The 13363-nt window shown below is 40.0% G+C and overlaps 1 protein-coding gene across 1 annotated transcript in view; it reads right to left on the reverse strand.

Moving 5' to 3' along the window:
- The window catches only part of ATP10A (ATPase phospholipid transporting 10A (putative)), a 140139-nt gene that overhangs the window by 47819 nt on the left and 78957 nt on the right, over positions 1-13363 (reverse strand). Inside the window, 4 exon segments of the mRNA XM_054973034.1 lie at positions 6491-6743; positions 10492-10625; positions 11191-11322; positions 11408-11495. Coding sequence (XP_054829009.1) covers positions 6491-6743; positions 10492-10625; positions 11191-11322; positions 11408-11495 — 607 coding nt within the window.

Here is a 13363-nt window from a genome sequence, read left to right on the forward strand (position 1 = left end):
GTGAGTGCTACATATAGTCTAAAATTGTTTTCATATTAAAGGTACTTATGTTCTTTTTTACAGGTGTCAAGAAGAAAGCCTGGGGGCACAAGACCCCAGCGACCCTACAAGGAGCCAGGCAAAGAACTTGTTTCAAAATGTCTTCCTCAGGAGTTGCAACACAGATAACACAATAATAAATCACCACTGTGAAGCTAGATCGTCTGGAACAAATGTAAACGGTGGAATGAGATTGATCATGGTGACGGCTATATTTTTGCCTGTGAACGAGCTATTAAGCGAAACTGGATGGACTCTTGACATGCTAGCGAAACCTGTAGCTGTGGCGTTCTGGAATGAACAGCTTATCAGAATCTACTGAACCACTGCAGGCTTCTGCACTTCTATGGACTTTTTCCAAGTAGTTGGAAATTTACTGAATGTTGAATGGAATTCTAAATGATTGATTGTACATTACTCTTGTATGTCATTCATGGTCCCACCATTGGGCATTGTAGGAATTTGTTTATGTATATTCAAATGTATCTGTATTGATATTAACTTCTGGAGCACTTTTGAACTTTACATAAATTAATTTTGTTAATTTCTGTTGATTGTATACTTCGGGGGGCATTTGACTTTTGCTGTAGGTTCAGGTAGCCAGCTCAAAGTTGACTAAGCCTTCCATCCTTCTGAGGTTGGTAAAATTAGTACCCAGTTTCCTGGGGGTAAAGTGTAGATGACTGGGGAAGGCAATGGCAAACCACCCTGTAACAAAAGTCTGCCAAGAAAAGGTCGTGATGCAATGTCTCCCCATGTGCTTGCACAGGGGACTACCTTTACCTACATAACAATGAAACTGTAAGAGCTGCATAGGCACACATGGAACTTCACTTAATGTGGACACTGGGCCTGAATCTACACTCCAGCACTGAAGAATACCTATTTATGTCCCTCTAGACTGTGTTCCTGCTTTGTACTAGGAACGGCTTTGTTGCCTTCTGGTTCATGTGACTGTTTGTTAGGGATGTGCGTTCAGATATTTCCAGCCCCAATTTATATCTGAAAAATACTTTATCATTATTGTTTGTGTATATTCAGGAATCCAAATTGATATTCAGGATTCTTGGAATATTAGTATCAGTTTTTTTTAAAAGGTACACTTCCCTACTGTCTGGATTTCAAAAATCTCATTCCTAAAATAAGCTTAAACGTCTTCTGCTTTTTTCCCTCTGGAATTGCATACTCATTCATCTGTTACATGCTGAATCTGTATCATTATATCTACGTCCCATATTGGAATGTGCTGAAAATGAAGAAATGGAGAAGGAATGGGTGCGTGAAAGGAACTGTAATGTAGCTAGCTGATTAATAGGATTGTTATATAACCAAGATCTGGGATTCTTTCACAAGACAAAGTTACCAGTGTTCCAGAACACATGGACTCAATGACATTAATTCAACAAACAAACAAACAAACAAACACAAACAAACAAACAGAGACTCCCTCAAGTAAAGGGTGATGCAGTGATCAGGAATGAGAAAATGATGAGATTTGGTCTACACAAAAACGCATACAATATGTGACTTTACAAACTTGTTGACTATCCTACCACTAGCACTATGCCATAAATTGGCCATCCGTACATTAAGATAATAGACATTAATGCTCATTTTACATTAATATAAAGTCATATCTTTGAGTGTAAACCTTTTCTATTGTTTGATGCAAATTCTCTTGATATGTGACAAAAGAATTGAATAGGCTTTAGAACTAACAGAAGGTCACTCAGTTTGCAGTATGTCTCAAACATGCTTCATTCCGAACATTATGTTCTCTCTACCTCTCCATCCTTCCCCAACCCAAGTCTAAAAAATGTTTTCTATAAACCTTATATTTCATAAGATGCTATGGTGGGATGACTTCCAGTGTCAACAGTTCCATTCCTTGAATATGGATATTCTTGGGACTCTTCCCAAACAGAAGGCTCTTTATTAGGAGAAAAAAATGGTATGCGTCCTTCAGAAGCACAAAAAGTAACTGGTGAAAAAAGCCCATTTGCACAAGTTACTGTTACACCTTTATGTAACTATTTATGTGTGTCAGAACAGCACTGCAATTCGAAACTGGAACAGATTAATAAATTATAAACCTTTGTGATTAACTAAAAATGTACCCCAGTGAATTCAGCAACAGACTTTTCCTTTGAAAAACAGCAATATTATTTTAAACGTAAGTGTTTATGAAACTCCAGAAGGCAATTGTCAACTTGGAATAGGCATCCCATTTTCTCTTCTTCTCACATTGAAGGGAATACTTTTTTAATGATGAGACCTCCTATAACACATGCTGCATTGTATAAAGGGAGAAGTATACTTGCTTCAAAAATATTGTTTTTACCTACACAAATGTAACCATTTAATTAACTGATCAATCAACTAAAATTCATGCAGTGAATCAACTTTCTTGTCCTAGTCACAGGAAGAAAACATACTCAAAATGTCTTTCATGGAGCAAGAACCTTACTTGTTTTCCTGGTTAGTGGGAGATTAAGCATGAAATACCCTGACCTGGATAGCCCAGGCAAGCCTAATCACATCAGATCTCAGAAGCTAAGCAGGGTTAGCCTTGGGAACTAGATGAGAAGACCAGGGTTTCAGAAGCAGGCAAAGGCAAACCACCTCTGTTGGTCTCTTCCCTTGAAAAAACCAGCAGGAGTTGCCACCACTCAGCTATGAAGTTAACAGTAGGGGTGTGCACGAAAAAAAAGTTTGAATCGGAATTTAAGGGACCCTCAAAAAATCCAGGAAAGATTCTCTGATCTTGTTAAAACAGATTACAGAATCCCAGATTTATTTGGCCATTATGTCCTATAGGGAAAACTATCTGGGGGCTATTCTAGTGGACTGGGGTTTCTTTTAATATTTTCCGAGCAAACTCAAACTTTCAGAGAACCTACTCCTGACTGTCCTCTAAAGAACCCCCAAATTTCAGGAAGATTAGACCCCAGGGTTCAGTTCTATGGGCCCCTGAAGAAGGTGCCCCCAGCCACTCTCCATTATTCCCTGTGGGGAAATCTATTTGGGGGCTATCCAGGGGGCTAGGGATGATATTTTTCAAGAGAACTCCACCAAATTTGCAGAGTTCCTACTCCTGACTGTCATCTAACCCCCCCCCCCAAGTTTCAGGAATATTAAACCTTGGGGTACAGTTCTATGGGTCCCTGAAGAAGGTGACCCTAGACACTCTCCATTGTTTCCTATGGGGAAACATTTCCAAACAGGCTCTCAGGCAAAGGCAAGACTTCTAGGCCAAAGGCACAATCTCAAATGCAAGAGGAACCCCAACAGAACCAAACTGAAGCAAGGGAATGGATGTAATCCCCCTAGAATCAAAGTGAATCAAGATGGCCAACATCAAACCAGAGAATTGTGTCAAAACAGAGAATCCCACCCAAACCAAACTGAAGCAAAGGACAGTGTTGCAACTTAGCCCAACTGAACCAGTGTCCCTCACAGAAGCCAGGCAGACAAGGAGAGTTCCTACATGGATTGGCCACTCACTCCCCACTCCCTGCTTCCCCCTGCCTCTGCCTCACTCCCCCCTCCTCCTCTCCTCTTAGAAAAAAAAAGAGGAAGCAGCCCAGGAAAGAGCCAGCCAGAGGCTGAAGCTACGGATCTGGGTTCTTGTTTCAGATCTGGGATTCTCTGATTTAATTTAGGAAAGCCAGATTGGTACAAATCTGTTTTTTCTCCAAATCCTGGATCCAGATTGCACACCCCTACCTGATGGCACTTTCCCCCACCAAGCATGAAATAAATGAGCTTGCCTCTACAGAGATGGTTTTCGCTGGACTGTAAAAATAGCTCATTATTATTTTTTAAAAAAATGTTTCATTTGTATTTTGCCTTTCTCAATGAAACTAAAGGTGGATTACAAAATTTTAAAAAATGCAATAAACCAGTATATTACATACTATAAACAATGCAAGAAAACTACTGAAAATATTCACAGACATTACACCTCCAGTTGTGTAACAATTTTGCTTCTTTTATGTAGAACTACTAGCATGCTAAAATAAAAAACCAGCGCTCCCAGGTCTGCAATTCCTAAAGGCTCTGGATCATTTCCTTGACCATTTTCAGCTCTTTGCCAGCTTTGTTTAAAAGAGGTCTAAACCACCAGCCATGGCTGCCTCCTGCTGATAAATGACCCATTTTAAACTGTGGCTTATTTCACTTTTAGCAACATACTCATTCGAAACTCAAATGTAGTTTTCAATTTTGTAAATAAATCTAGAGGAGATGCAATAATGAGTTTAATACCTGAAGATACTGGAACATGCAAACATATCTGGAATGTCTCACAATGAATAGTGAGTGGGTGCGTGGGGGGAAACCATGCCTCTCTATCAGGCTTCACTTATGTTCTGGGATCCTTGAGTTAGCTAAAGAACACATGTCCAAATTCATAGGAAGTCTTCTGATATGTTAATTCTTCGTAACTATAATGTAATTTACTGTATTTTTGGAGCATAATCTGATTAAACACAGTGGAGCTTTCATTTGTACAATTCTAGTTTTATAGTTACTGTTTACATGGAGGAATTCACAAATACTATTAAATGCGACTGATGTTATTTTATGAACTCATAGGATAATTTAAGAGTACAGAGAACAGTAACCAAACACCCCTTCTACCGCCACCAGAATAAGAAACTTCTGCATAATTCCCTAGTATATAACAAGATACTCTTAAGCATAACCCACAGAAGTGATTTGGGACTACACAATCAGTGAGACACAACTGTGACTGTAAGGGCAAGTGCACCTGAAGATGGTTTTAGCTTCTAATCCATGTTCCCATGCCATTTCTGTTAAACAGTCCTCCATCTGTTTTATGCCGTACAGAAGAAAAGATATGAGAACACGTTTTGTCCTCTTACAGGGCAAAAAGCTATCAAGGGTTTTTTTACCAGAACAGAATGGGAGAAAAAGATTAAGACCCACTCTCAGCTCCAGGCCCTTCTCACACATGAACACAAAGGAATATGCTTTATATGCTGCTTAGACCTTGAAGGACTGATGTCTGCTCAGACTGGCAGAGGCTTTCCAGGGTCTTGGATGGAGGCCCTTCACAACACCTCCAAACAGGTCCTTCTAGCTGAACATGCCAGGGCTTGAAACTGGGACCTTGTGCATGCCAAGCAGATGCTCTTCCATTGAGCAATGGCCCCCTCACCTGCTTCAACTGGCAGCCTCGGTGGCTGTGAATTGGCCCATGCCCTTAGGAACCTTCCCAACTACTCCAGTCATCTTCAGAAGCCCTGCTTCCGGTACCCCAGCCATCTGAGACTGTCTCAGTTGTGGCACCAAAACTCTGTAACTCCCTCCTCAGGGAGATTTGTTTTGTCTTACCTTTCTCCTTCTATCGTTTTCCACCAGTGGGTGAAGACTTTTTGGTTTGGTTTGGTGCAACCTCACTAACTATTATCGCCCCTTCTCCCTGATTGTGTGTCTCTGTATTCCAAGCGAAAATTGTTAAGATACCCCAATGTTTTTACTACAAAGTGTCTTTATAGTCTTAAGGTTCTGTCTCTTGTCTTACTTTCCTATTTCCCACTGCTGGAATTATAGGGAAAAGTACTAATAGCACAAGAAATTTGCAAATGCCTTCTTGGGCATTCTCACTGTATGATTGATGTTAATTGTGCAACAATGGAGAAAATAATACTAGAGGGGAGAGTACCCTCAGCTCTGGAAAGTCTCCTGTTGATTGCGTCCTACAGGAGAAGTGGAGTGGTGGTAGGGGGAGAGGAGAAATCAGGGAAAGGAGCCAGATTATACAAGTCCAGGCTTCATCTTGAGATCACCTATTGGCCATAATGCTAGACAGGCCTGGATACAGAATACAAAGAAGAGTTATAATCAGTCCTTGGAGTAAGGAATATTGAATGTTTCCCTACAGAGCAAAAACTTGGATTGATTTGATTACTAAGGTTGTTCAAACTAACCATGGATGGGTCAAGGTTTTGAATATATGAATACGGATGCTACCTTATGCTGCGTCAGACCATTGGTTCACCTAGCTCAGGACTGTCTACTCTGACCGGCAGAGGCTTTCCAGGATGATAAGGCTTTCCAAGCCTTATGCATACAAAGAAGGTGCCCAACCACTGAACTTTTATGGATAAATAATGTGCTAATGAGGGGATTCTCCATTTGATTTCAGAGACTGACTTCAGAAGGGAGCTTATTACAGTAGAATACACCATTATAAATACCCCTAATCCATCTTCTTGTTTGTATTCTGTTAGCATAGTAGAAACAAAATGGATAACATTTCTCAAAAACCATCTGACAGAAATATTACCCATCACTTTGTCTCTACTATCTGGGTTCCTTGGAGGACATTCCCTTTCAGTTTACACCTAAAGAACACAACTCTGTCTTTTATGATGAAAACAAATTTTATGTGCTTTAATGTAATTAAAGAAGTTATCATACTTACCATTAGCATCATGGGAATATTCTATGCCAGAAACAGTACACCTTCGGAAAACCATTTTATTCTCGGTTAGAGTTCCAGTCTTGTCCGAAAATATGTACTGGATCTGCCCTAAATCTTCAGTGATGTTCAAAGCACGACACTGCAGTTGAAAGTCTGTTTCTTCATCATATAAATCCTTATCTTGATGAATAAAAAACACTTGGCATATTTTAACGATTTCAATGGAGACATACAAGGAAATTGGGATCAGAACCTGAAATGCACAAAAATACAGAATCATTAGTAGAAAAACAGCAAAAGTAGAAAAGAAGGGTAATTGAATCAACGTGTGGTGAAAATTGCAGCATTGTACTGTACCTGTTTTGAATTTATATCGTTTGACTTAAAGCCAACACTGTAAAGTTATTAGAATATCTGCAAAGGTTTACTGTGACAGATTAGGAAAGCTTATGGAGCAGTTTGCAGAGCTGATATCCATAATTAGGTCTGGTAGTGTGGTTATCAAGGCTTGGAGAAAGGTAAATGTTTTCAGGATAATAAGATGGGCTTGAAAGCAGCTAAGAAAAGAAGAAAAGAGTTGGGAGGGGAAGGAAGACAGAAAGTGCAGTCAGAATCCTGCTAGCACAAAAGATATAGCAATTGAAAAAATAACTTCCACATTAATAGTTCCCAAATTTTATCTATATACATAAACAGCTTTGAAATTAGCTCCTGGGGAAGAGTTTAATCAAGCAAACATAACACACTTTGTAAACTGCTCTGAGTGGGCGTTAAATTGTCCTGAAGGGCGATATACAAATCTAATGTTAGTATTATTATTAGATGCTGTACTGAAAGCTGTCTTTTTAGATGTAGATTTTCTGCAAATGAACTACGCATTTTGTAACTGCTGGTCAAAGTTTTACTGTAATAGATTTCTCCAGGTATCTACCAGATTCCCACGGATTTTCTAAAACCTTCCAATAAAAGGTTATATTCATACTGAAATATTTTCTTTCCTAACAAATAATTTTTTTTTTCCGGCATAGAGAACTCTTGGTAATATCCTGCTGATGAGCCAGTGTTGTATAGTGGTTAGAGTGTCAGATTATGATCTGGGACAACTGGGTTCAAACCCCAGTCGTTCAAACATGGGGTGACCTTGGGCTAGTCTTTCTCTCTCAGCCTAAGCAGCTTCACAGGATTATTGTGTGGATAAAATGGAGGAGGAGGGAAATTATGTTGTTCCTTGGAGGACGGCCCAGATAAAAAAATAAATAAATTGCATACCAGACTTGATGGCTAGCTGCAGAGTATGTTCTGTTTAGGTAAAGGACTGGGACAACTTACATGTGGATAGCTGGTTGGTTTTCTTTCCTTGAGGTTAGCTTCTCAGCTTTGGAGAAATTGTAGGGAGAAAAGCTAGGACTGGCAATGCATCCAGAAAGGGAAAACTTGTGACTGGTACCTCTTCTAGCTCATGAGCAGCACCACAAAAGTGGGAATGTACCTGGGGAAAAGTTGCTGTCCCCCATCACCATCAAACTCTATTTCTGTAGCACCAAAAGCATGAAACATACCTAGACGTTACTTTTCCACTAAATACTTTCAAGTACTTCTGCTTCTTTAGCTGTATATACAGTATGTTTGTATGTGTATATTCTTCTTTGAGAGGCAAAATAAAAAAGTCTGGCTAACCATTGACTCTGCCTACTGATTTCTCAAAAGGTAGGAGGGATGATACAACACACATGATGTGCTTTTAAATGCTGCTTCCTATTTTAGTCTTGCAGATCATGCTTATATTGCCAAGAATGATCCCAGATAACCTGCAGTGATGTGCAAGTTGCTTTTTAATTTTAATTGAAAATCCTTTGTGTTTTTTCTTACAGGTTTTTGTAATTATTATTACATGCATTTTCATGTATTACAAGGTAAACACAGTCCTCCTCTCCTCACTTCTGCCTCACCCCATCACACTTTGCTGTGGGCAGTGGTCACTGAGGTTTGTGGTGGTAGCAGCTAGAGATGGGCACGAACCACAAAAAAACCGAACCATGAGGTTCATGGTTTGTGGGTTTTCATGAACCAGGAACCATGAACTGGCATGAAATGGGGCAAGTTTACGAACCAGTTCATGGTTCGTGGGGTTTAAATGCCCCTTTCTGGCTGCTTAGCAGCGGCAGGGAAAAGGGCATTCGACAGTTTAAAGGGCCCTTTCCTAACTTGCAAGCGGCAGGTCCCTTTAAACTAACTCACCACCTGCCAGCTGATAGTTTAAAGGGACCTGCCACTTGCAAGGCAGGAAAGGACCCTTTAAACTGCCCAAACACCACCCCTCCCCCACACTTACCTTGCCCTGTGGGCCCGCAGCACCCTCCCCCTCCTCCCGCAAGGAGTGGGAAAGCCGTTTTTGACCTCTTCTGCCTCTGCGCAGGCCCACACAGCAGCGAAGGAGGCCAAAAATGGCCTTCCTGCCCCTCAAATGACTGCTGCGCGGGTGGCAGAGGAAGCCGAAAATGGCCTTCCCACCCCTCAGATGGCCACCACAGCGGCCATTTGAGGGCCATGAAGGCTGTTTTTGGCCTCCTCCACCGCCCTGTGGGCCCACACAGCAGCAGAAGAGGCCAAAAATGGCTTTCCCACCCCTTGTGGGAGGACAGCATGGGCCCTCAGGGCAAGGGGTGGGGGTGAGGGGTGGGGGCTGAGGTTTGGGCAGTTTAAGGGGCCCTGCGGCTTGCAAGCAGGAGATCCCTTTAAACTATCAGCTGGCAGGCAGCAAGGGGGGATCCCCCCCCTGCCACCTGATAGTTTAAAGGGACCTGCTGCTTGCAAGCCTCAGGAAAAGTTTATATGGCCATTTCCTTGGGGGAATGGCCATTTAAACTGCCCTTTTATGACCCAAACAAACCAGTAGACCAGTTCGTGGAAGTTCGTAGAAACGAGCTTCCATGAACCACTGGTTCGAGAACCATGAACCAGCCTGGTTCATGCGTTTTTTTGGGTCACTCCCATCTCTAGTAGCAGCTGGCCATGTTGATGCTGGGTCAACAGTAAAAGGAATTGTTCTCACTTCCCCCTACTTCCATGCCCTGGATGCTTACATTCAGCACCTGGAGGATCTACATTTCCCAGGACGCATTGAGAAATAGCAGCTCAAATGCTGCAAACGCAGCCTCTGCTGTGCCAGAGAAGGCTGTATGAGGGTGGTGGTGGTGGATCTCTTCCCATTCTACCTACCTATTGTCTGTTTGCTACATTGCCACCCAAAGCCTGGTGCCACTGGTAAATTCAATGAGGGAAGAGATGATACAATAGCGGAAGAGAGGAAGGGAAGAGAGTCTCTCCCCTACTAGGCTGCAGAGAAATGAAGGAATGGCAGTCTTTTATTCATTCTTTGTTTTCATAATTCAAACAAATGAAATGAATGGTGATTTTTGGTTTGTTTGCATTCATTTAGAAACAAATGCATATCTCTGGTAATCTGCCTTGGAGCTGATGATGAGCAGTATATGAGGCTGGGTGTTAGTGTTCCTAAAGATTATATTGTTTTAATTGACCATTGTTTATAACACAGTCATTTCAAATTGTGCTTAATTGTCATTTTGTTGGAAGCTGCCTCAAGCCTTGGAGAGGCAGAATCAACTTTAAATAAAGTTTCAAAGGATCACAATCAGCTGTTGTGATGGAACATATTAACTGAGTGTGTTGGCTGAGATTGTTTATTGCAAAGTCTGAATATTATTCACAAGGATGAATAACAGTGCAGTTCTAAGCAGAGTCAACAGCAGTGCAGTCCTAAATCAGTTCTGTGTAACTCTGCTTAGGACTGCATGTATTTAGACCCGAGATAATTATTTCAATAGGCTTATACTGGAGTAACTCTTCTTAGGATTTCACTGTTTGTTTCTTAGTTGTATAATATCTTCATCTTTTTTAGCACTGAAGGAAAAATATGTATTTGATAAGACAACCTAAAAGAAACACCTAAAAACTATCTCAATTTTATGTCATATGGTTACCTGAAAAACTATAATCATTGTCAAGAATAAATAAAGTGCAGCTACAGCTGGAGACAAATAATTGCCATCAGGACCTGGGACATCAAAAACAGGCTTCCTCTTGTCATCGTACTGCCAGACCCAGATTCCATGACCTGCAGGACAGGTGGAAGAGATGAAAATACAAACTAAACATCAAGGGGCAAAGTCAATATATTTAATTTACACGTTTCTCCTTCAAGAAAATGTGTAAAAGAAATACCATGGTGCCCTTTGTGTTGTTGGAAAATTTACCTTTTTGACCACAAATACACATTCATTAAACAGACATTTCCATAATTTATTTTAAATTACAATATTCAGAACTGAGGAACTCATCATCCTTCATTACTTTGGAGAAAGGGACTTTCATACACACAACCATTTGTGTAGGACCTGTTTCCATGTATACCAAGAGAGGAGGGGGAGGTGAGCACAATTATCCAACTCCCCAGGAGTGTTTAAGAGTTCAGAGGCCAAGGACACCTACATTCAAGTCTGTGGGTGGAAAATTTCTTTTACCTATAGAAATGAAGGCTTGCAAATACTGTTTCACAAATATGAATTGTGTTCAGTGTGTTCATATCCTTATATATGAATTAACAGATGTATCTATCTGTATTTCTAATGTTCCTGACTTTAATATTTTGCTATCAAAAATAAAAAACAAGGGGAACTTACCAATAGCAGAAAACAGGCACATCACGATAAGTATGAGGACACACCAAAGGACATCAACATTCATTTGTCTTTCAAGCTTACTGCGTTTATAACGTGGTCCATTGTTATTTAACAAGGCTTTTGTTTCATGCCCTGCCAAAGGAATTGCATTACAGAGTAACATGTAGAGTGATCCAAAGAAAGACATGTAATGCAAAAATGTTAGCTGTATCTTTACCTGCATAAATGACTATCCCTGAGACTTCTTCAGTATTTCTAATAGTACATCCTCGTAATAAAAGATTATCTTTAAACAGTGCAACCTTCTTCCCACTTTTATGGACACTGAAAAAGATAACAACAACTTATATATAAATAGCTGTTCTTTCTGTTTGCAGGAAGAGCGTATAACTAAATCCTAACCAGTTTCTCGAAAATTTAGAAAGATAGATTCTGTTAAGTAAATATTTCATTTACAAGCAATAATGGAAAAATTCCCACCAGCATTATTTTACAAATATAATTCCAAACCTTATCTGATAAGTTAGAATGCAAATCAGCCTGGATGGTCCAGGTAGCCCAATCTCATCAGATCTCAGAAGTTAAGCAAGGTTGGCCCCAGTCAGTATTTGGATGGGAGACCACCAAGGAAGGCCAGGGTTGCTATACAGAGGCAGGCAATGGCAAACCACCTCTGAATGTCTCTTGCCTTGGAAACCTCATGGGGTTGCTATAAGTCTGCTCTGATTTGACGGTGTGTGCATGTGCGTGTGCACACACATGCACACACACAAACACAAAAGAATGCAAATCACCCTCATTTTCTTGTACATCATTCTGAGCTTATCCATTTCATTTTAACAGCTTTATATATCTTTAAATTTAGAGCTATGTGCTTTAATGCTATCAGTTGTCTTGAATGACATACTAGTTTTGCAACTTAGTCCTCAACTTCTAAATACTGAAAGTGCAACACAATGATCCTGAATTTTATTCCTGACTTCCTCAAATGTCAAAAGTATCTTTAATCAAAGCAAGTAACGTAATCTTGATACATCAGCATGATACACTCATGCTTCTTACTACAACAAACCTTTCTGGTAAATCAAAGACGAGTCCCAAATTCTTTTGGTAACTATTCTAGATATTTATAACTTCCCATGTTATCTCCAATAGGCCTAATAGCACTCCTTGGTACCATTTCAGATCAGGAAAACTGCACCAGGAAGGGTGACACCCTTGTTCCCTATGTGCCATGGTTATGATCTGAACTGGGCAGCACAGATGTGGGAATGGAGAGGAATCTGCAATTTGTTGACTGTGAGATGGAGACTCCAACCTGTGGGATCCATAATGTATAAAGAGTCCCTGTCTAGAATGCAACAGCTGTAGGGTTTGAACATCTATCACTTCCAGTCAATGTTTAACTCTAATTTTCTATTTATATTATTATTTCCTCTTTAAATTGCCTTTCATGAACTTCAATTTCTCATTACATTTTCCTCCACTATTTTTCCTCTTACAGTAGGAGCCAACATTGAGAAGCCGACTATTCAAACAGTAACCAAATTCATAGCTAATATATTTTCTAGAAATGGTAATATTTACATTTTAATTCAATCTACATTTTCACTGAATCATTGCCTACATGTCAGTCTGTTTTTTCCTCGTTTTCTTAAAATGGAGAAAATTTTACTTCTTTGAAAAGCAGAGAAAATCCTATTTTACTTTCTTCTGGAGACATCCCTGTAACATTCAAAGTCTCCCCAAAGCGCGTAAGTCTGTTTGAGTGACCTTTGATGAGGCTTGTTCTGTCCCATAAGCTTTGCTTTCTTGTATTTCTTACTTTACTATCAGATCATGGGATCTGTTGGTTTTTTAAGGAAGTACCTGCAATTATATAAAAGGTTAAGATAAACTCCCAATGAGTGGAATCTTCTATTTCTGAAACAGTGCCGATGCCAAAGAGTAAGGCAGTGGAATTAATTAAAAGCTCTTAGTCAATGAAACATTTGAATGAAACCAATGAATTCCTTTGTTACTGTCTGTTACCCATACCTATTGTGTCAGAGGAAACAGGAGGAAACTTTATTTGTGAGAGTGTATTACTACAAGGGGAACATTAAGAAGACATTACAGTAATTTTCCAAGTCAAATAATAGAACATTTATTTTTAGAAAAAGACTAATACTGT

The sequence above is a fragment of the Eublepharis macularius genome, chromosome 3 (assembly GCF_028583425.1).
Source record: "Eublepharis macularius isolate TG4126 chromosome 3, MPM_Emac_v1.0, whole genome shotgun sequence".
Taxonomy (NCBI): domain Eukaryota; kingdom Metazoa; phylum Chordata; class Lepidosauria; order Squamata; family Eublepharidae; genus Eublepharis; species Eublepharis macularius.